The sequence below is a fragment of the Psittacula echo genome (genome assembly GCF_963264785.1).
Source record: "Psittacula echo genome assembly, chromosome: 4".
Classification (NCBI taxonomy): Eukaryota; Metazoa; Chordata; class Aves; order Psittaciformes; family Psittacidae; genus Psittacula; species Psittacula echo.
Window position 1 is genome coordinate 122,227,371 of NC_137738.1, and position 24,704 is coordinate 122,252,074.

At 47.5% G+C, this 24,704-nt stretch overlaps 1 protein-coding gene across 5 annotated transcripts in view; it reads right to left on the reverse strand.

The window, feature by feature from the left end:
- The window catches only part of CFAP61 (cilia and flagella associated protein 61), a gene marked incomplete at its 5' end in the record, with an annotated part of 111,516 nt that overhangs the window by 34,749 nt on the left and 52,063 nt on the right, over positions 1–24,704 (reverse strand). For all 5 annotated transcript variants that reach the window (XM_080615811.1, XM_080615810.1, XM_080615809.1 and 2 more), the window contains 3 exons: positions 3,652–3,826; positions 5,687–5,852; positions 9,611–9,709. In XM_080615811.1, the coding sequence (XP_080471937.1) occupies positions 3,652–3,826; positions 5,687–5,852; positions 9,611–9,709 (440 nt within the window). The remainder of the gene's footprint in view (positions 1–3,651; positions 3,827–5,686; positions 5,853–9,610; positions 9,710–24,704) is intronic.

Consider the following 24,704-nt stretch of genomic DNA (forward strand, 5'->3'; position numbering starts at 1 on the left):
TCTGATGTGCTAGTAGTGCAGTAAGAATGTGGAGCTGACAGCCCCACATCATTTACACATTCCCAACCAGCAAGGGGTGAAAACCATGAGCAGATGAAGAGGATGTAATGGCTGGGAGAGGGGAATGAGAGGTGTTCTCCAGAGGCAGAGCCTAGCAGAGGTTGGTTCTGGCTCCAAGCAGCAGGTCTGGGCACCTGAGGTGCCTTTGCCATCGGGCAGAACCAGCCTCTCTGAGGGGCAGCTCAGTTACTGCATGGCACACGCTCAGTTCCATGTTGGCATTTTGTGTATCACATCAGATTCCAGCCCGGCATTTCCCAAGGAAAATTAACATTCTGGTTTATATGGTAATAACAAGTAGAGCTACATTAGCTGAAGGAAACCATTGCTCCTTTACTGACCTCCTGTAAATCAGCAGTTTATGGTTTCTGCTTATTACAATATTAGAGGCTTTTTAGATTACAGAGCTAGTAGTATAGGAACTACAGATATTCATTACAGACTGAAATTATGTTCACTGGACAGACAACAGTTCCTCAGCATGCTTTTATTATTTAACTACATGAAAATGTATCTATCTGTAAGTAAACGCAATAATCTTCCATGGGAAAAAGCAACCATAAATAAAGCAGGTTAGAGTAGTTGTACCATTTATTGCTAGACTGCCAGCGCTGTGCAGGGCGGGCTCATTCATCCTCCACAAGTGGAAGCTCAAGATTTCACTGACCCCAGCATGACCCAAATCTCTTTAGTTTGCAAAAGCTACAGGAGAGAATCAGTTTTAGCTGCAGCATCAGAGGCTCTGGTCAGTGATTCATGCACTGGAATGTCAATGCAAGAGTATTCCCACAAACACACTTTTAATAAGGCAGTAACTATCTCTAGGTAAAGAGAAAAATTAATTGCTCCATTTGGGGCCATTAAAGCAGTTTTGTTCCTTACTTTCCTTCCATACTACTTTTTATTTTCATGGAAAGTGCAGCGCTGACAGGGGCTGGATTCCAAGTAGTCACAATGACAGCTATGACAGTTCCATGCATTAGGCTCCCGGCTTTCATCAGGGAAAGGCCCTTCCAGAGCTGCTGCCATTCCGTCCAGGACAGAGGCTTCCAGCCTGGCGCTGGGGCCCCACGGCAGCTGGAGGAGGAGCTGGCGGTGGCAGACATGGCTCATGGAGCCACCCTTGGTCTCACCATCCCTCGGGAGCCCCATGGCTCCACCACAGTGTGCACACACCACCTCCACCACCACGTGCCATGTATGGGGTGATCCTGCCCTACTTACAGCCCCCAAACCAGCACCCACCAGTTCCACCCACCCAGCACACAGCAGTACATGGTGCTCAGTGAAAACCCAGCCCTAACTCTTGATCTGGAGAATTTCAGAGGTGAAAAGTAAAGGCAAACATCCACCTTTGGCCAGCACAGTGCAGAGGCAGTACAGCCCGCAGACAGCTGATGGACATCTACATCAATTGCTGGGCTCCACAGGAGCTCTGCCTCTGCACCTCCATGAGCCTGTCACCTATTACTGCCTCTAGAAGAGGGCAGGGGCTGAAAAGTGGACTCATTTTCAGAAAGAGCAGGGATCTTGGATGCAGCCATGACCAAGCTGGGAAGAACAACATTCATAAGAAATAGAGCTGGAAAAAGAAGCAGGGTGAGGAAGAACAGAAATGGAGATTGGTGAAGATGGAGTTCTCCAGCTGGGCACTCTTTATAGCTTACATCTGCAGTGGCAGAGAACACAAAAGCAGGAAGAGCAATGAAAGGGAACCGGAGCCAGAGGCACATAAGGACAAAGGGTCACATCTCCCACAGAGCATGTCTCCAAAAAGTCCCTCCAGATCGGACTCATCGGGAGTTGTGGATATACCTTATAACTGAAGACAGGATCGTACCTAATGAAGATCTGCAGCTTTACACCACAACGTAAGTCAGCAGCAATAATGAAATTATCACAGAATCCCAGCCTGGTTTGTGTTGAAGGGACCTTAAAGCTCCTCCAGCTCCAACCCCTGCCACGGGCAGGGACCCCTTCCACTGGAGCAGCTTGCTCCAAGCCCCTGTGTCCAACCTGGCCTTGAACACTGCCAGGGATGGGGCAGCCACAGCTTCTCTGGGCACCCTGTGCCAGCGCCTCAGCACCCTCACAGGGAAGAGCTTCTGCCTAAGAGCTCAGCTCAGTCTCCCCTGTTCTGGCAGGTTCAAGCCATTCCCCTTTTCCTGTCCCTACAGGCCCTTGTCCCAAGCCCCTCTCCAGGTTTCCTGCAGCCCCTTTAGGCACTGGAGCTGCTCTCAGGTCTCCCTTTCAGGAGCCTTCTCTTCTCCAGGCTGCCCCAGCCCAGCTCTCTCAGCCTGGCTCCAGAGCAGAGCTGCTCCAGCCCTTGCAGCATCTCCGTGGCCTCCTCTGCATTATGATTAATTTTAATTTAGTATTAATAAACCAAAGGTGCATTTGTCCCCAGCAGCAGAGCTGCTGTAAGGCCTGAAAAGCAATCCCCAGATGCTGCTTCCACCGCGTTCCTGCGCGGGGATACTGCAGCACATTCCAGGACTGGGTACACAGGGATTTACATAAAAGAGTAGGAGCAGCAAACAGGGAAACCCAACCTCATCTATCTATGCAAATACAGCCATGTCTGTTGGCAGGACAGGAGGTGAAGCACTGTGGGCAGGGCTGGTGTCACTGGGACTGCTGCACAGGTTCCATTTGCCTGCCTGAGGCCAGGACACTGCTGGAGGAAAGTGTGAGCAGAAGCACTGCCATGTTCATTGTCTCCTGTCCGGATCATTGCAAGACTTGGAGTACGATAAAGAAACTTCCAGTGTCTTGAGAACCTCCCTAAAGGTCTGCCAAGCCAAACATGAATCTTGGAGACCACACCAAGGAACCACCATGTTCTCCATGAACGAGCCAGGTGACCTATGCCCTCAGGAAACTGCTCTTGTTACACTCAGCAGGAACTTCCCACGAGGCCAGCTTTCCTGCTCTGAACTCCATCCTTCCCCAGATTCAGCACACGGAACCAACGTTACATGAACAACTCTCTTCTGTAGTTGAAGTTCAGCTCAGAAGCCTGGATGACTCCAGGTATTTTCACAGCATACGCTTTCAGAGCCTGAACTAATGAACATATGGAGGTGGGGACAGGCTGAGGAAGGGCAGTGGTGGTGGACATCTGCACAGATGTGTGATTTTAAGGATTAAAAAGGAAATATTGGGAGTGTCGGTTCTGTGTGAAAGCCTGTAACTGATGTAACCCAATACAAAGAACCCACTTCCTAATTCAGAGCTGATTTCTTTGTGCTATGCCTCAAATCCAGATATTTTGCTATATAGAAAAACACATCCACTAATTAAATTATTATTTAATTAGATAATTAATGCCTCCAGCCAGATTTGCATTTGGGTCTCATTCTGGTTTATAGAATAATCATAGCTAATTAATTTATCTCAAGCTTTTCTTTCTGAGCTACACATGTGGATATCAAAAATGACAACAAATGGTAAACTCATCTGGAAAACAAAGCTCAGCAGATGAAAGGCTTTGTTAGAATTAACCAAGCACCAATTGCAGCATGGAGTTAAGGAAACAATGAGCCCAGCAAACACTGCTGTGGGTGTGTGAGTGTCAATGCAGGCACTCACCTTCCGCGCTGACAATGTGCTCCCTCAGCCACCGCGCAGCCTTTGCGCAGTCCTGATTGTCATTGAGAGTAAAATGGTTGGAAGGGACCTTCCCTGTGTATCTCTGTGGCCACTCACTCAGGACTTCTCTGTTAGTGGGGAGTTTACGGATATCTGCTCCAGTGGGAGACGGAACCTGGAAGAAACGAGTGAGTGAGTGAATACATGGCATGTATCTCGGAGAACTGCTAAGAAAGATTTTCAGTACCAAGGATACAACCTCAGGATGGCTATCCTTGTCCATCCTCCCCCCTGTTAACATTCAGCAGTAGCACACCCATTGGTGGCCACAGAGAACACAAGATTTGTGCGAGCCTGAGCACACACACAGAAGTACACGTGTGTGTGCACACCCCATACTGCCTCTGGGATGGGAGTGACCACTTCAAAGGGTCGTGCCAGCACAAGGGAGTAACAACACAGGCAAAACAAGTGAAAGGACTTCACAGCAAACAGCAGAAACAAGTAAGTATATGGCTGAAGGATCTCTGTGGTTATCTGGACAACATATACCTTTAAATGACACTCAGAAAGCCTTGTGCAGCACAGCTGCCTCCATCTTTTGGCAGCAAAAATCAACTTCCTAAAATAAGAGAGGTTTTGTCCCAGAGAAAGGGACCAAGCCTGCTTGATGGTTGAAATGCCAGCAGCAGTGAGGTGTTACTTGTATAATGCTACTTTACAGTAACAAAATCAATCTGAATTATATAGAGCAAAAAAGGGAGTCTCATCTACGACTTTCACAGCACCAGCAATTAAAAGTCCTGAACAGTGTTCTCACTGCCCCTTGGATCAACTGAAATACTATCTGGTCACGTAAAACCAGGCATGACAACAAAAGACTGACCTACCCAACAAGCAAATCCTCTTAATCATAATGGATAATATTAGGGATTAATTTGACTGTGTACCAAACAAGGGACAACTTAGAAAAAGGATGGACTAGAGCAATGTGTAATAAAACAGAAATCAGATGATAAAAGTAATTCCTTCCTATTTTTTGTAGAGCTTAAAAGTGAGAATAGATGACATTAGGTTTTCTTCTTGAAAGCAGATAAATCCCAAGTCTTGCCCTGCTTCCTTTCTTCAGTGTAGTTACTTTCCATAACTTATTCTGCAAGTCAGGGTTACCTCCACACTTTTTATAGGAGCACTTAAAGTCATTCAGACCACACTTCAGTTTTTGTTTGTCTCTGGACAGCAAATGTGGATTGCTGTTTAAAGTGGTTCTACTCTGCAAAGTGATTACCGAGAACCCGGGGCTTCCTTGCTCCCCAGCCCTGTTGCACCCGTGCAGGCCAAGCTTTCATTGCAGGGCTGAACACATTCATGTTTGTGACTTCTGGTGAACAGCACTGCAAAGACCTGCAGACACATGCTCAGTTTGATCTCCTGATTTTACAGGCAAAATGCCTTGTTCATGCCAAAACCAATCACTCAGGCAAAACCACTGCAGGCAACAGGGCTACACAAAAGATGGCCATATGGATATCTAGCTTGAAGGCCAGTGGATGGTACACAAGAAGGACATCCCAGGCTGGGTTCCTTCCGAGTTGAGGACAGGAAATTAGCTTGATTCCACATTTCACACGAAACTAAGGATCTGCTTTGATGTCACTGGAAACTTGGCTGTGTGTTACAATAACACACAGCACCATGTGTGTACCCTGGCACGGTCATGGGGTGAGATGAACAATTAATCTGATAAGGAATTCTTTCTATACCAAAACTTAGTCAAATGATGTTGGACCAGCTGGAGGCGAGTCTCCTTGTGAAGTGTCATGGTGGCAAAAATACTGGCAGCTTTGCTTAGTACCTGACGCTGAGCAGTGACGTTGCTGGGAGGAAACTTTGCAAAGCCACATTTCCCATTGTGCAGCCACACTGGAACAGCACAACCTGCTGCACCCACAGGCTGTGGACCCGCTCAGCACCACTGCTCTGCTCAGCACAGAAACACTACTCGCTGCAACAACTGTAGACACACACACCTCACCTGGTACTGCTGTCCTGCACACAGCACAAGGTAGTCATACGGCACTTTCTCCTTGGAAACCACCACGTATTTGGCAGCGCGGTTTATGCTGGTCATTTTACCAACCACAACATTAACCCACGAATGAAGTGACATCTTTGCATGATCTTCATCATTAAAGCAGTGGCTGTGAAGGAAGACACTCTGTGAGTGACACGAGCTGACAGCAGGCATTAGACGAGATCAGTCCGTATGGAACACAGTTACACACTGACTACTCTCTGCTAAACCAAACAACCCCTCCCAGCACTGAGCCCTACAACCACGTCATGTAAAAACAAAGTCACCACTACATGCTTTATCTGCTTTTTCTTTGCAGGCTCCTCCAAGGAGGAGACTTAAGCTTCAGAGGCCCTAGTGGCATTTTAACATGCATGTTCTGAAGTGTCAGCATGAAAACTTTGCAAATACTCTAGAAGCCAGGAAAGAGCTGGGAGGAAAGACAGAGAGCTCCAATCTTCTCTTGGTGATCCCTTCCCAGCTGAACTGTTCCAAAATGCAAGAATGAAGAACCCTGAAAACATTCTGATTTGACCCCCTGCCCCAAACAGTCAGGAGTCTCTAAAATGCAACTGAGCTTGTATGCTGGATGAACCGAACAGTAACGGGGGAGGAGGAGAAACTTTGCCATAGGCTATCCAAAAGAGCACAGAACTAGACAGGAAATGAGACACACAAGCAGTGCAGATGTGAAAATATCAACCTGCTCTAATATGTAGCTGAACAATTTATTATTCTTAATGAAATGGGGAAGGATTTTTTGCATTTTCAAAGCAATTCCCTTCAGTGTGAGGCAAGGAACCAGAGGAAGGTTTGCCTGTTCTAACAGCAGAGCCCTGTTCCATGGGACAGTTGGGGCTTCCAGGGCCCCTGAAGGCTTTACAGACTAAGAGTTGTCCAAATGAGAAACCTCAACAGGAACCTGATCTTTAGGGTGTGCAGGTTTTGAGCTCAGCTCTGGTGCTGTTAACTCAGTGTAAGTACCAGGCCACTGAGGAACCTGAAACCACTCGTGGATTTCCAAAGCCTCACACAGGACCTACTTTTGCAGCTCTCAGATTTCAGCAGTATTTCAGCCTGTTTTCAGTGTAAAGTATCACACATACTCCTGGGTATGATGGAAGTATCAGAGATGCTGCTACTTAAAAAGCCAATTTTGAAGCAAAATCTGAATGGAACAAACCCTCTTTCAATGCCTCAGCAATGAAAATAACAATTATTTCCAAAGCTCTGTCCATGCCCCCTTTCCCAGGCCAGCAAATACTAGGATGCTTATTTATTTCTGCATTTGTACTACCCTCTTTTAATAGACTTCCGGGAAGACAATGATTCCTGAAGGTAAAACACTCCCATAAGAGGTACAACAGACACACCATTTATAAAACATATGGAGGAACAGAGAAATCACATCTTCATGTTGTGGTTTAAGCCCAGCCAGTAACTTTAGCCGGTAACTTTAAAGACAGCTGGGCTTAAACCAGGACACTTCAACAAGATCTGTTGTGACTCATGAAGATCATGGAGTCTTGCAATAGCCCTGTATTTTCATACACAGACTGCTGCTGGCCATTCTGCAACTCAGTGCCTTCTGATACAGAGAACTTAACCCAGGCAGAATTCTGTTCAATCAGGTTCTTGCAGTAGGACTGAAGAGTAATGCTAAAACCAAACCCATTTCTAGCTTTGCAAAGGGATGAATCTGTGGGATCTAGCAAAAAAGAATGCAACAAGCTTGAAGCAAGCAAAAAAGATGAATGCCTGGTGCCCCACAGACGTCTGGTTTATGAGATCAGAGTGACATGGCAAGAAGATGGAATTAGCATATCTTGTGTGAAAGGAAGCTGGATCTCACCCCTGCCAGCACTTCAGGCCTGTGTGAGGATGGCCAGTGTAGAGATCCTCCACTTTCTCCAGTCTGTGATCTGAAGTCACTGAAGAAGAAACACTCCATCTACCACACAAAGCTCACGGCCATCCAGAGGCTCAATAACTTTACTTTCTATTGATACCAAGTGATGAAAAATATTCCCCTTTCTTCCACAGGACTACCTGGACTGTGATTAAATAGAAGGGGACTGGGCTCGTGGTGAAGCATCTGATCCTGTATATTGCACCAGTGCCTGCAGCGTTGCTGCAGGGAAGTCACAGCACTGGCAGCTGCTCTTTGCTATGAGCACCAGCACACACGTTCTGAAAGAGCTGAGTGCTGTGCATTAATTGTGGTTACTGAGGTCCAGCACTATCACACAGGATGGCACAGACAAAGCTGCTTTATGGCCTGAAGAATTTTAGGACAGAACACCTGGTCTTTCTGAGGCGCTCTGCATCCTCCGTACTCACAAATAGCAGAGGCAGTACGAAAGGGAAGAAAACAACTGACAATCTGAATTGTAATCAGGCACACATCTATAAATAAAGTGGACATCAAGGACAGCTGAGGGGTTTCAAAAGCACCTTTATAATTGAAGAGTGCAGCTCCCAGGAGACTGGCACTCCAAAATCACAGGGATGCTTTCAAGAACTCACACCCTGCAGAGCTCAATTTTCACTCTTAATCTGCTTTCAAATTTTACCAGCTAATTCTGGTGAGGCAGACATGAAGCACAAGTTTCCATCAGGAAGGATGCTGTGTTATTGCAACTCTTTTTTACAGTATATGTAGGAGAAAGAGCACATGTGTTTATGTGAGCATCAAGGCCCTTCATTTACTAGTTAAACACACCCCTTTCTGCAATAAAAAAATCAATTCAGGTAACTATTTATAAAAATTCCTTGATAGGGTAAAATTCCAAATGAGATAAGATGGTTTTAAACAGGTTCCCATCACACCATCCTCATGTCTTTGTAGAGAGCTCATTTTTAAAGTGCAGCAAGCAGACAGGGAGTTGTTTTGCCATTAAAAAAGCTGGCCCTTTAGCGCGTTGCTGCTTACTTAGTGAAAGATTTGGTAGAAACCAGTGAGCAGGTTCCAAAGAGCCACACTGCAGATCTAAATAACTTGTACAAAGCTCATTCCCCAGCTATTCAAAATAGCAAATTCACTTTGATTCTATCCTCCTCAATGTTCAGGACAATCACGTTCCTTTCTACAGGGAGGATTCTCTGACACTATTCCGAAGTACAAAACACAACCATCAAACCAAATGTACTAAATTTAAGTGGGGGTTCTGTAGTGTTGATGTTACTGAGTTAAGATTTTATCCTACTGAACACAAGATATTTTACTTATTGGCCAATGAGGGAGCTTGTGGAATACCCGCTCCTAGCCACAGGCATTGCTGTCCTGAGTCACAACCTCCCCTGCAGCTCCTGAGCACCAGTGCTGTGGCTCTGCCAGCCCAGGAGCGTGCGGGACAGCACTTGAGCTGGGCTGGAGACACACAGCCCAGTGACAGGCACACAAACAGCTCACAAGCAGCAGAACTGACATCAACAGCAAGAATCCTAAACTTTCCCTGTAAGTAAAGTCCCCTGGTGACAGCATCTCACCACATCACTGGTCACACTGCTAATATTAATTCTTGTCTGTTTGGTCACCATTGCTTGGCACAAACCCCATGAAAATGAAAAACTAAGTAATGGTTTAAAAGCAAACATACATCTTTTATCATTTTTCTTTAACCTGGAGATCTAAACAATCTGAAAAGTCTTGGGAAGCAGAGACCAGTGTCCTGGTGTAACACAATGGACTGCTGACCTGAAGTTACTGCTCTAGCAGTCATTATATTCAACTCATTTCACAGGTGAATGCATGTTGTATAGACAGACTGGATTGTTTTGAGGCTGTCTGTGTATCTATCTAAAATGTAGGACAAGTTCACAGAGCATTACAAAGTGTCATGTTCTCCTTTGAAGCTATGGCAGTGTTTAGATCTGAAATCAAACCTGTTAATTAAAAATCCTCCATGTCTGGAGCCTGGTGGGTCTTTTCCTGGAAGGCCGTGAGTTGAAATCAAGGTCAGGTTGTTGAACTGCAGACGTGGCCTGTGGAAGGAAACCAAAACACCATGGTTGAAGCAGGGCAAGTGTGCCAGGCTACAGCTGGTAGAAGCATCACCCAAGTGCACGTCAGTGCATGGTCACACACTGTACGGCCAGCATTCAGCACAATCCGTCCTAATCCTGACAGGTATTTAGACTCTATCATGTAACTAACAAGTTCTTCCTTATGGCAGGATTTACCTGTGAGACCACTGAGTCTGCCCAAACACCTCCGGTAGCAGCGGGAAAGGAAACCCAATTCCTGACAACTGGGAATTGGTCTGCTTCCTGTGCCGGGCCTGCTGCAGTTAGGAGGGCACATCAGAGGAACAGTGTAGCTTTTAGTTCCATATTCAGGAGGATACAGAGAGCAATTCCTTTACATGGGGCAGGTACAAATGTTCTGTCCTTTTGCTAAGAGGCACGTGTCTTTGGGTACCAGACTACTTTCTGGTTTCATTAAGGGCAGAGTGTGGTAGAGAACCAGGCTGACAGCATGTTGAACTAAATGTGATCTGACATTTAAAACCAAATAAATATTATGAGTGATTAAGCCTTCTAATCTTCAAGGCTTTCTGTAAGTTGAGTATGGATTGATGCAAATGGTACAAAGGAATCAGAATGTTTTTTATCAACCAATGTTAATTTGTTATTCATACTTTTAAAAAACATATTCAAACAAAGTTAAAGGTCATACTTAAACCAAGGAATTTCAAGGTTATGGCTGCCCCTCTCAAAATGCATATTAATAGTTTAATTCTGGATTATGGATTATCTATGGTAAATCTCCATGCATACGCAGGCCAAGTGCAATGTGATAAATAACCTTCATGTAACAGAGTGCATATATTTATACAGATTATGGGCCTGATTCTCATTTAAATTAAGGTCACTCTGCAGAGGTGGGTGTAAGCAGAATCTGCTCTTCATTTATGGCCACATTATGCTGGCTGAGGGATATAAAGTGGGCCTGACGGAAATCCGAGTTATCCCGACCCATTGAGCTGAATTCCAAGTGCACAGAACATCACTCGCACCAGTGCAGCGCTGCCAGCGGGTGCTTACTGAACAACTACAACTTTATATACCTCAACAGGATGGCTCCTTGGCAATGGATTTACATGTAGTTATGAAGAAAAGTACACCACCAGTACACAAACATGCTGGACAATCCCATCCTGCCTGTCCCCACAGCAGTGAATCAGAGAATCAGGATAACCTGGGTTGGAAAAGACTTTTAGGAACATCAAGCTCCTTTTCAGCTTAGAGCTGAAATGACCTCTGCACATCACATGCTGCATGGCCTCAGGCCAATGGTTCTCCAAGTCCAGGAGCTACAGCAACATGACTTTCAAATTCCATTAACAATATTTAGGATGAAGAAGCAGAATGAGGGTCCTAGGCAACATGAACATGTCTCTCTTTCAGGAGTGCATGATGCACTTTATTGATCTGGTACAATCCTATTCTGCAGGTGCTCTACCTCTATTTAGTCCATACACATTCATCCAGCATTTCCACAGCCATCAGTCATTTGTTCAGCTCTTCCCCACTGAGTGTGGGGCTTCACTTCAGACCTTTCACTCACTATGATTTACTAACTAATGATTTACTTCTACCTCAGTGCTCCCATGGCATTCCCATAGGCTGCCACGATCCAATGTTTCCCATTCATTAATCTTGTAGGCATCAAAATGATTAGCATCTCCTTAGAAGACTGTGATGAAATGGGTCATATCTTCTGTTCACATTTTACAGTGAGAAAAATCAGGGCACAAAGAAAATGGGATTAGAGCTGTCAAAAGGGCACATGATGCTGGGGGCAGAGCTGCAGAGGCCAGAGGCAGGTACCCAGCACTGCCTGTGCTCCAGGAGCTGGCACGCTGCCCTCTGGGTCCATGAGCACAGCTCCATGCAAATAATGGTCACGTTTTCAGAGAGGTAAAAGTCTTCTTCAGCTAAGAATCAAACTCTATTAAATGGCTAAGCCATGAATGAAGCTTCATTATTAAAACCACAGGCTGGAATATGTGAAGATCATCAAAATCTTTAAAGAAAACAAGTAAAACCCACCACTGTCGAGTATTACAAAAGCATGATCTCAAAACTGTAGCTGGTAATCCTAACCTTAGGATTTTAAATATATATATATATATAATCATAGGTTCTATGATTCTATATCCACAGTAAGGATATTGATGTGCCAAGGCAGCAGATCTGCTTTCCCTAATGAGATGTCTCCAACCATTCCTGACTGATTTTTCCAGTAATTCTGTAAAATGTGTATTGATCATGAGGATAGCTGAAAACAGTAAATCCTATTGACTGCAACCTATCCAACTGCCATCCCAGTCAGCTTTTATCCCAGAAAACTGATCAGGGGAGACAATAACAGAAGTTAAATATACTGAAACTAGCCCCAAGAAGGCAAATCTGTAGAGATGGTACCACACAGTCCGTGTTTCAATATAGAATGGTTTGTGTTGGAAGGGAGCTTAAAGCTCATCCAGCTCCAACCCCTGCCACAGGCAGGGACCCCTTCCACTGGAGCAGCTTGCTCCAAGCCCCTGTGTCCAACCTGGCCTTGAACACTGCCAGGGATGGGGCAGCCACAGCTTCTCTGGGCACCCTGTGCCAGCGCCTCAGCACCCTCACAGGGAAGAGCTTCTGCCTAAGAGCTCATCTCAGTCTCCCCTGTTCTGGCAGGTTCAAGCCATTCCCCTTGGCCTGTCCCTACAGGCCCTTGTCCCAAGCCCCTCTCCAGGTTTCCTGCAGCCCCTTTAGGCACTGGAGCTGCTCTCAGGTCTCCCCTTCAGGAGCCTTCTCTTCTCCAGGCTGCCCCAGCCCAGCTCTGTCAGCCTGGCTCCAGAGCAGAGCTGCTCCAGCCCTCGCAGCATCTCCATGGCCTCCTCTGCCCTCGCTCCAGCAGCTCCACGTCCCTCTTGTGCTGCTGCCCCAGAGCTGGATCAGGGCTGCAGGGGGGGTCTCCCCAGAGCACAGCAGAGGGCAGGATCCCCTCCCTGAGCTGCTGCTCACGCTCTGGGGGTGCAGCCCAGCACACGGGGGGGTTCTGGGCTCAGGTGCACCCTGATGGCTCTTGGGGAGCTTCTCCTCAGTCAGGCACTTAGAATCATAGAATCATAGAATCATAGTATAGTGAGGGCTGGAAAAGACCTTAAGATGATCCAGTTCCAACCCCCCTGCCATGGGCAAGGACATCCCACACTAAACCATGGCACCCATATCTACATATATAAATACATACATACATGCACATACATATTCATATACACACACACACATATCTACAGGCATTTAACTACAAGGCTAGAAATAACAGGCAGCCTGCGGGTGCTCAGCCATGATTATGTTCAGGCACCAGCACATGGAGGTAATGGCTCTGCGGGGTTTGAGCAGTGGCTGTACACACGGGGCCACACTCTGTGCCATCCACCCCATTCCTCCATGAAGCAGTGTTACTTCTAGGCTAACAAAAGGATGGCTTGTTTATTTATTAAGGTGTTTGATGCCTTCTTGCTGCCTAAAATCTCTTGATAACAGAAAACCACCAAAGGCTCTGAGAAACAGGTAGTGTCTGTAGGAGAATGAACATCTTCTGAGCTTCTAATACATAAATTGATGCCTAATATGAAGTAGAGTAAAAGCAGAGGTTCCTGTTTGGTGGGAAAGTCTTCAAGTTAAGAGCCTGAATGAAAGCAACATAAACCAAGTGCACCTGCATTTTAGAAGCAACTAATTCCAGCAGGGATTCATGTTGCTGTGGATACAGAGGGAAGAACAGCTCAAAGATACTGGTAAAGCAGGGAGGGATTAGAGTATCTAGGGAAATAAGTAAAAGGTATTGGGTTTCATTGCACAGCTTAGAGGACAGCTACAAAAAGAGTTTAAACACCCTTGTCCTTGAAATAAAATAGGACTGTCAGTTGACTGTGAGCATAAGCAAAGCAGTAAACACAAAGTTTTAGTACAGTACTTAAATATATAGAGAGATCTGTGTCTGTATCTCCTGCAGTTTGAACCTTGCTGTTCTCTGCCGTGTTTGTGGATTTTTTGCCTCATGTTTTGCTACCTGTTGTTTTCCTTCCTTGTGTGCAGGGTGTAATGCTGGAGGCTGAGATGGTGGAAAGTGCCTGAACAAATGATTTAATTAATTGCTCTCATTAAACCCTTCATTATCACAACTAATCACGGTCAAATCTCTCCTGTTACAACAACAAACTGGGTGAAGCGTGTGTGTGAACGCAAGCGTTGCAGTCAGCTGGAACAAAGCATTGCGCTCCCTGTGCCTGCAGGCGTTGGGGGAAGCTCAAATAGAACAGGTGACAGAAGAAAACGCTTACCCTGGCTACTGACTCCTGTGGGCACTGCTCTGTGGCACAGCCTTCAAACAGTAAGGTTACTGTCTGCAATTATAACCTACCCAAAAGCCAAGTCCTGAGTATCCTGTACCCTCAGCTTCACTCAGCTCAAGATTGCTCCAGAAAGGGCAGCAAAGAGCCTGTTTCCAGCACTAGATCCTGAACACTCGGATGTGATCAGGTCTTGCATTAACGAAACTGAGAGATCTGAGCAATCTGTTTTGCAACAAAGGAAGGCTTTGGAGTGGGCCCAGGCTTGGAGTGGGCCCAGCGCGAAGGATGATGAGCAGTAGAGAACCAGGCGGGACACTGGATGCTCAGGGCACAGGAAAGCTGTGTGCCCAGTGCCAGTCTCTGGGAAAAGGTGGGTACAGACCCTTCACCTGTTCTCAAATAACAGAACAATTTATCCCAAGCAGGACTGTCCATTCGTCAGGGAAGACCAGCACCCAAACACTCCAACCCCACAGCAGGCAGGATGTGACCTCCAGAGCAGACTGCTGCAGAAGGAAAAGATCTTCTGACCTATTTTCCAGCTCTACACAAGCCCCACACAGAATTGCTCAGCTGCACAGAGGCTGCTGCTCCAAGTAACAGCACACCTCACTTGCCCATGTTTTCACCAAGGATAAACACATTCCTCAGCACTGGAGCCCTGGTTAGCAACCTTTAGGAGTGTAATGTTTCCCTATTAGAATCATACAATAGTTAGGCTTGGAAAGGACCTTAAGATCATCCAGTTCCAACCCCCCTGCCATGGGCAGGGAAACTTCACACTAAACCATGGCACCCAAGGCTCTGTCCAACCTGGCCTTGAACACCGCCAGGGGTGGAGCATTCACAACTTCCCTGGGCAACCCATTCCAGTGCCTCACCACCCTCACAGTAAAGAATTTCTTCCTTAGATCCAATCTAAACTTCCCCTGTTTCAGTTTGAACCCGTTACCCCTTGTCCTGTCACTACAGTCCCTGATGAAGAGTCCCTCCCCAGCATCCTTGTAGGCCCCCTTCAGATACTGGAAGCTGCTATGAGGTCTCCACGCAGCCTTCTCTTCTCCAGGCTGAACAGCCCCAACTTTCTCAGCCTGTCTCCATACAGGAGGTGCTCCAGCCCCTGATCATCCTCTTGGCCTCCTCTGGACTTGTTCCAACAGTTCCATGTCCTGTTTATGTTGAGGACACCAGAACTGCACACAATGCTCCAAGTGAGGTCTCACGAGAGCAGAGTAGAGGGGCAGGATCACCTCCTTGGACCTGCTGGTCACGCTCCTCTTGATGCAGCCCAGGATACGGTTGCTTTCTGGGCTGCGAGTGCACACTGCAGCCGGCTCATGTTCAGTTTCTCATCACGGTACTAAAGTTTCTTACCACTAAGTTTCTCACCATGGTACTAAATTGCTTCTGTTTGTTTGGACAGCGCCCGTTGCTTCTGCTGGCAGGGCTGGAAAAAGCCTTTCCCTCTCCTGCACTCCTGCTCCCGGGGCAGCTGCACTGGACTCAGATAAGGAAGAATCCACCCAAAGTTGAGCACAAAGCTATGCGAAAACCCAGCAAGAACCAACCCCCTGCATGGTGCAACACGGAGCTGTTCTGGTGGCATGAGGTGGCATGACCCAACAGCACTGGGGCATCAGGCTGTTGGTACCAGCAGCAGCAGAAAGAGTTTATGGTTTGTATCAACAGTCACCCAAGAACCTTATGTGAGCGCATCAGTTACAGCCCTCAGAGGAGGACTGCGGCTTAACTGCAGTGTCCATCAGCGAGTTATAGAATAGAATCACAGAGTGGTTTGGGTTGGAAAAGACCTTCAGATCATGCAGTTCCAGCCCCCTGCCATGGGCAGGGATGCCTCACATTAGACCAGTTTGCTCCAAGCCCCTGTGTCCAACCTGGCCTTGAACAGTGCCAGGGATGGGCCAGTCACAGCTTCTCTGGGCACCCTAGGCCAGCGCCTCAGCACCCTCACAGGGAAGAGCTTCTTCCTTATCTCTAACCTGAACTTCCCCTGTTTCAGTTTGAACCCATAATTACTAATAATTATCCCCCTATAATTACGAGTGAACAAAGATAAACCAGTTCTCCATTGGATCAACCTAAGGAAAACGTGTTAAGATTGTGAACAAATTTGCTCAGTGAAAGAAGAGGTGACAATACAGTCTTTACAGGGACACTTCTCAGTGCAAGGGTCAAGAAAAGGGTTTCTACATATTCATTTGTTTTAAAAACTGTGCCCATGGTGACTCTTCCTCCAAGACCGGCAACAGACATGTCGAGACCACCACCAACTAAAATGGAAAGGCAAGTGAATCTAATTGCCAGTGGCTCCCAATTAATCTGGCTGCCACTGAGGACACCAGGGGACAGAGCAGTCACTGCAGTGGGAGAATTCACATCTTCTTCCCAGAACAGTACTATTTCCATTCAAGACAGGCCCAACATGGCTGCAATTCACCATCCTCTTTCATTTCAGAAACGCTCTCCTGAAGTGTTCACAAGAGATTAAAAAGAAAGTGTTTGCTTCCAACTTTGATTTACCAACATTCAAGATGTAATTTCTTTAAAAACCAAAGAGCTACTTCTTTTCCATGGCACCTCAGCAGAATACCTCTTCACGTCCCAGGTCCCTCCTCCTGACACACCACCACATCCTCCCTTCAAAAACTTACGTTTTGATGGAAAGTGCTTCTATCAAAGTACTGCTTTTCCAGAAGCTCCCCACCAGGTTTAGCAGTGATTGACTTCACCAGATGCTGCATTCTCAAGAGCAGCCTTAAGGCCAGGCCATGAAAGCCACCACTGCCACCGCTGCCAATAGCTTAGCAAGAACCCATTAAAAAGCCAGGTAGTATTTCCTCTGAGCTTTGGCTCACGCCCCTCAGGGGTGCTGTGAGTGTTCCTCTCCCCAGCTGGCAGCTCCTCCTCATCTCTCTGGACTCTGAACTTGATGGTTTGATTCTACGTAGGACGTGGAGGCACCTCCTTGTGCTTCAAGCCTAGTGCTCCTATCACAAGACCGAAAAAACCCAACCCAACCCCAAACTTCCCGTAACATTTCCAAGCACCATTTTGAAGATAATTACATTTTTGTTCCCACTATGCTGCTGGAAGATGTTCTCTCTCCCACAGTGAACTGCACTGAGAAGTGCTACAAGCACCAACTGCCTTGGGGTAGCAAAGTGCAAACAGATGATGGCTCATCTGCCATCCCCGCTGCAGGTTTCTCTCTCAGAAATGGGAGTGTTTGCTCCACAGTTGCAGCACTTCCAGGATGGAGCTTCTCAAAATCAGTGGGGCAAATTCCTTGCAGTATGAATTGTGTGACCCAACAGGAAGATCTGAGAGCTCTTTCCTTTCCCATACACCACCCACAGTCATTCAGACACATCCACACGCTTACGTGGGAACACCCACAGCTACCAAGTCTACCCAGTCAGCCCCACTATCCCAGATATAAGTTGGCTTTGAGCTTGACCAAATCAAAGCACCATCCAAGCACTGCTTTACTGAGAGCATTTCCTTACTAAAATTTCAATTTCCATTCCATAAATGTTTCAGCATTTCATCCTCTTAAAGGTATAAAACAGAGCAATTATGTTTCTAGACAGAAAATGAGGGGTATCTGATTATGGCCTCGGTAGTTACAGTCTCTAGCTGTTTGAATCTAATCACCTGGCAGTTTCAGAATCGCAGTTGAGACACATCAACACCATTTTCCACAGATGAAGATGCCATAAATTGGGCAGTAAAACTAGAATGTGGTTGAAATGTTGCTGTTTTGTCTGCTCCAGGATGAATGTTTCAGTGCATAACACACAGCGTAAACTCTAGCTTGTGAAGAGAACATTTTTCATATTATTGGCCAGCCAAGCTATGCTAAAACTAAGGGATTTTTTATGGCTGCCTATTTACTAAACCCCAATTTTCCAGGTTATTGCAGAGGACATGAGCATTTTGACTCCGTGGTGTTGCTTGGTGCAGATCTGGCAATGCCGCCTTTACAGGGATGGAAGAGTACACACTTGGAAAAGCACATGGATGTCAGAGGATTCACTTGCCTTGAATCTGAACGGCTTGAGATCAGTACCAACGTTTTTGTCTTCACTTCTGGGCACATTCTGCTCCTGACAGCAGGAGCGGGCAGGAAGAGCAGACACTCCCAAGAGCTGCGTGTCCTGAGGCAGCGCGGCAGTGCCACAGGCTCCTGGCAGATAGCTGGCAGCACCAGGGCCAGGCTGGAGCAGGGCCACCATCCCTGAGCCCAACATCTGCATGGAGCAGCTGCAGCACTGGGCTCTGGCAGCCTGGAAGGCACAGCTGCCTCAGTGGTACTGGTCCCCAGGGAGGGCACCCCGCGAGGTGCAGCACCACACAGCCTTTGGCACCTGGTTCTTCACCAGGGCAAGGAGGTGCTTCTCCAGCAGCTCCTCCCGCCTCACCCGTGCCCTCAGCTCCCACGAAACTGAAGTGACACCCAGTTCCTGCAGAGGTGCCACTGACACCAGGGCCCAGGCTGTCCAGCCCTACAGCACGTGTCCCAGTTCCCACCACCATACAGTAACATGGGTACCGGGGCAATCAAGCTACAGCTCCACCTAACCCAACTAAGCCCCACTAGGAGCCTGTGCAGCCTGGCTAACACAGCATGCATTCATATAGAGATTCACATAGAGATTCACCAGCTTGTTGCGCTATCCTGTGCACTCCCAGATCTCATGGCAATGTAAACTGCATCAGACTCATCTCCTTCCTGGGACCTGGAGGGTAACTGCATCATTTCAGAAAAGGACCCTTAACATTTCAGCTCATCAAGCATTCAGAAAAACCAAGCAAGCACCTTCAAACAGCGATGTTCCGTCAGAGTACATACAGATCTACATGTGACCAGGAATCAAATGTACACTAATTACTAGGGAGAAGGGTCACAACTTAACAGCCAACGGGTCTGAACACTCTTCAGTGCTTCAGAACCAACCCACAGGCAGTTTTGGAGACCTCAGTGAGTCCACCTCCACAGCAGCCCTGGGAAACAAACATCAAACAAAGAAAACCAAACATGAACAGCAGCGAAAAGTACATCTCCTGCATGGCTTCAGCAGACCCGGAGCACCCGAACGCAGTGTTTGCACTTGGAATGCTGCTTTGTTTGCTTTGACCTGCACTGATCTGAGCACGATGGGCAGCCAGGTTAGCTGGCATAGAGCTGCTCCAAGAGCCCAGGAATGCCACCCCCAGTCTCCAAAAGGGGTACAACGCACACGGAACAGAATTCTATAGAGACTCCTGTGACTCATGGCAATTCTGAAACAGGCTTTTCATGTGAAAAACACTATTTCCAAGACCAGTTTTAACATGCAACAGGAAGTTATAAGTATTCCTATCTAAATAGTAGCAAAATCACCAAATACTTACAAATTTGACGTGTGAAAGAATAGTTCGGGCTCAGACAAATGTTCGCATGTATTTAAAGGGTAAGTACTTCAAGCTGAAATAATCTATTTAAAACTGAAAGCTGTCTCCAAAACAAGAACATAACTATAAACCAACCCCATATCGATGCTAATTGATATCTTTTGGCAGAAGCAGGTCAGTGGCTGCTAGGCAGGCAGAGCTGACCCACATCCTCTCCCCCAGTTTGTGTCTGGTATCAGTCACTGACAGTGTCCTTTGTGATCCTGACTGCACAACACGGCGAGATACGACCCATCGTATTTATTTCTGTCACAACTTGATCTCTATTCACCAGAAATGATGGAAGGCAACAACATCTGAAGGACACGGGCCCGGTGACACTGAACACACGGTCAACCACAACATTGTTCTGCATTTGCCTTGGTGTGAAAAAAAGGCAGTCAAAAGGAAGCACATGTATCTCAACTCGTGTGGCAGAGACAGATAGTATAAAGCAATGAGGATCACCAAAGCATTCATTACATGTTAGCTCTGTGATCAGCAAGTAAGCACTAACTATTTAATTAGTCAACTAATTAGTGCCAGGCAACATGGAAGCTTCAGATGTTCTCAGACAAATGCAGAGATAAAAAGCCTAATTAAACAGCAAGCGTTATGGTAACCACTGCCAACAGGCCAGATGTGCAGGGCCGTGCACGCTGCGCTGCTGGAGAGCAGCCGTTGGGCTCTCCTGTCAACACTCCCTGTTCTAACCCCTGCCATTTCCAAGCTGATCTTTGACACATTCAACTCACAACAGGAGACACTGTCCTGCAGACAAACACTCACAAGTTTCCTGCGCCAGGTTCTGGTTCTGCCTTAAGAAAAAAGTTCTGGGCTTTGATAAACATGTCCTTTGATCCACTTAGTTTTTAAATGCAATAGTTATTTAAGTGCACCCATGTGGAAAGGTAAAACTATTTCCCAACCCCTTCCCACAGCCACCTTCATTTACTGCTGTTTCGTGTAGCATGTTATGTATATTTCCAGTGTCCTCAGAGAATAAGTCATTGTTTACAGCAGAGGTTGGATTAAGGAGGTTTTGAGATCATGGATTAAACAGGGCTTTCCCTGTAATCAGGAGACAATGCTGCTCTCCACAGCTATATGCAAAGAGGTGGATAAAGAGCTAATTGGTTCACTACAGTGGGACCAGTGACAAGATGTTGCTGGGAGCTGCATGCCTGCAGCCGGGGGGCTGCCAGGAGGCTCTGTCAGCACCGTCAGAGCTGTGAGCACTGTGAGCACTGTCAGCTCTGTGAGCACTCTCAGCACTGTGAGCACTCTCAGCGCTGTGAGCGCTGTGAGCAGTGAGCACTGTGAGCACTGTCAACACTGTCAGCGCTGTGAGCACTGTGAGCACTGTGAGCAGTGAGCACTGTGAGCGCAGTGAGCACTCTCAGCACTGTGAGAGCTGTGAGCAGTGAGCACTGTGAGCGCTGTGAGCACTCTCAGCACTGTGAGAGCTGTGAGCAGTGAGCACTGTGAGCGCTGTGAGCACTCTCAGCACTGTGAGAGCTGTGAGCAGTGAGCACTGTGAGCGCTGTGAGCACTCTCAGCACTGTGAGAGCTGTGAGCAGTGAGCACTGTCAGCGCTGTCAGCGCTGAGCACAGTGAGCACTGTGAGCACTGTGAGCACTGTCAGCGCTGTGAGCGCTGTGAGCAGTGAGCACTGTGAGCACTGTCAACACTGTCAGCGCTGTGAGCACTGTGAGCACTGTCAGTGCTGTGAACACTGTGAGCACTGTCAGCGCTGTGAGCACTGTCAGCACTGTGAGCGCTGTCAGTGCTGTGAACACTGTCAGCACTGTGAGCACTGTGAGCAGCAAGCACTGTCAGTGTTGTGAGCACTGTGAGCAGTGAGCACTGTCAGCGCTGTCAGTGCTGAGCACAGTGAGCACAGTGAGCACTGTGAGCACTGTCAGCACTGTGAGCGCTGTCAGTGCTGTGAACACTGTCAGCACTGTGAGCACTGTGAGCAGCAAGCACTGTCAGTGTTGTGAGCACTGTGAGCAGTGAGCACTGTCAGCGCTGTGAGCACTGTGAGCAGCGAGCACTGTCAGCGTTGTGAGCACGCTGTGCCCTCAGCCACACAGAGCCAGCGGCATGGCTGGGTCTAACTGGGTCTCTGGCCTAACGCTGCGGCCATGGCCAGTGCTCTTTCAGTGTCAAAGAACTAAGCACATCCAACCCACCGCCTGGCCCTGCCCTCCTGGGACACCAGCATTCAGCACTGAGGTTACTTGTAAAGCATCTCCGTACTGGGGCATTTGAGAAGATCAAAGAGCTGGGCTGTAGCTTACCTTCCCCTAAGGATATACACAATGGGGAACACTGGTGTAACTGAGCACTGTGCAACTCGCTATCCCCAGTTGTAGCTGTTCACAGGTTTTCAAATACCTTGTTAGCTGCAGTGGATGTTTCTCCTGCTGGACCTCACCTCCAAGAACTGGTATTTGCAGAACTCGGAACTGAGCTCGTTTCTCCTTTCCTCACACTCAGAGGTACTGACAATCTGTCCTCACAAAACACATTTTACACTTACAAGTCCTTTCTAGATACAATTGTCATTGAACACTTGCAGGTTGAGTATTTAAACCAGCTTTTTCATGTGTAAGTTTAGTAGATGTGCACTTCAGCTCACTGGGGATGACAAAAAAAAAAGCGTAGTTTCTTAAAAACTTCCTTTAGTCTTAAATTCAGTCTCCTTTTTAGGGTCTCCATCCATGACAATGTGTCAGTGTTAGTGGATCATAGCACTGCAAGTGTAGGGGCATGCATGTATTTACCAGAATGGCTGATAAAACTCTTCCTTCTGGTTTGTTTTCTTCTTTGTTTTTCCCCCCCAAGGACCAAGTCTCTCAATGGAAACTAAAACTGAGGAAAACTTGTGTTTTAGCTCAGCCTCTCTTCTGAGTTTCTCCGGCTTGACTTACTGGAGCTGAAAGCTCTCCCCAGAAAGCCCCACAACAAAGGGAGGGAGGCCAAAGCCTGCCAAGGAGGGCAGGGAACAATAGGGCTGGGTGTTGCTGGGCTGAGCAGCATTTTCACGAGGGAGATTGGTTCAGTGGCTGCTTCTCCTTTAGCGCTGGACATCCCGCAGGGTCTGCACCTCTTTAACAAGGGGGCTGATGCGCTGCAGGTCCTGCAAGCCGTGTCTCAGGACTGGCTCTGTGCAAGGGGAAGGATGTAACTGCACTGCCAGGAGGATCCCCAGCAGGACCTGCGGCACTCACAGCTCCTTCCTGCCTGCCACGCTCCTGCACGGCAGTTGATACCTGCAGCAACTGATGGTGCAGCTCCTCGCTGCCCCTCCACAGCGCCTGGGCTCTGCTGCCAGCTCGCTGCAGCCCCTCATGTGCTGGAGGAGGCGTTCTGTCACCTGTGCCCACAGCTGGTCCTGTGTGGATGGGAAGCTGGGCTCTGCCTGCATTGCTCCCCTGCTTCCCGAATAAAACATCCCTGAGCCTGTAGGAAAGCAGCACTATGGCTGGAAACACATGTCTGCATGTGATTACACTCCGAGAACAGGAATCAGCAGGAGAGATATGTTTGAATGGTGAACATGAATAATGAGATCACCTCCCCTGACCTAGCGATAGATTAAGCACAACGGATTCAGTTCTCCAGGGCTCAGAGCACCCCAAGCATCAGGAAGAAGCGTTCCTGCTAGCAGGTCATTCCATACACTCATCTGCAGCATTTCCACATTGCCCTTTGAAACAACAGGCACCAATTTGGGTGCACCAGTGCTCTGATCTCTGTGACAATCTGTTTCCAGAAACTCCAGCAGCAAGGCAGTGAGCCGCACGGGAAGACTGAAGCAGCATTGAGACAGCAGTTTACAGCACATACAGAATCATGGACTGGTTTGTGCTGAAGGTACCTTAAAGCTCTTCCAGCTCCAGCCCCTGCCACGGGCAGGGACACCTTCCACTAGAGCAGCTTGCTCCAAGCCCCTGTGTCCAACCTGGCCTTGAACACTGCCAGGGATGGGGCAGCCACAGCTTCTCTGGGCACCCTGTGCCAGCGCCTCAGCACCCACCATACACACCTCTGCAGCAGGCACTGTCAGGCTTGTGTTCGGTGCGGGTGGATAAGCAGGGGTGCCCCTGGCTGCAGGGGACAGGGTGACCCTCCCCAGTGCTGCAGCAGAGACACTGCAGGGCCCTGCCTGGCACAGCGGGGGCAGAGGCTCCTGAGAGGCAATGCTCGGGATGATCCCTGTTCAATGGAAAATGGATTTCTTCAGTCTCAAAAAAGTTGAAAACACTTGTAACATGTAGTTCTAATAATTGTTCTGTTGGTAAGTGAATTACATTGTGTGTTTCCATGGTGACTGAGTATGTAAAATAATTAAGTATGAAGAATAATGAGGAGAAAACTACTTCCTCTTTTTCAGGATTAGGGGCTTACAAATTAATTCAATCTGGCTATTTTTAGTGCATGTAACCTCTGCAAACAATACTAGAAAAAATATGAGTAAATTAAACCAAATTGTATTACGAGGCCTTCACATTGATCAGGAGACTTGATCTGCTGCTGATGTGAAAACGAAAACATCCTCTTTCTGAAGTCCATACATATATGAATATCAATGCTGGGGCATTCTGCACTAAGTGCTGCCTCTCTGCTTCTTGTGTCTGAGAGCAAGGCTCAGGTTCTCCCAAGCAGGAGCACCCCTTGGTGCAGTGCTGCAGACAGGCTCTCGTGCCCCGCTCACTGCAGGGACTCAGCTTCTGGCCAGCACATTGAGAGCATCGATGTGCTTTGGTTTTCCTCACAGCACTTCATGCTGAAAGTGCAGTAATACAGCACAGGGTGAGCAACAGGAACATGGCTGATAGCTGTAAAGTGATTTTTTAACTGAGTTTTGAGTGGCACAGGAGGGTGAGAGGAAAGGGATTTTACTCCAAGAGGGATGCTCTGCAGGCAGTCAGAACCTAAGGAAAAAGAGCAAGCAGCTGGTATTTTTCCTTCCCTGCTCCAGCACTATAATAACATCCACAAAGCACTTCAGCTCCTGCTTCTCCTGCCATATTGATATTTTAATTTGTGATGTTATGCATGGCTGCTGTAGAAATACAAACTCTTGACTCAACCGACAGAAACAGGCAGAACTGTCAGTTCCCTGCCAGCCTCCCCGGCTGCACTGGCCACGCTGCTGTAAC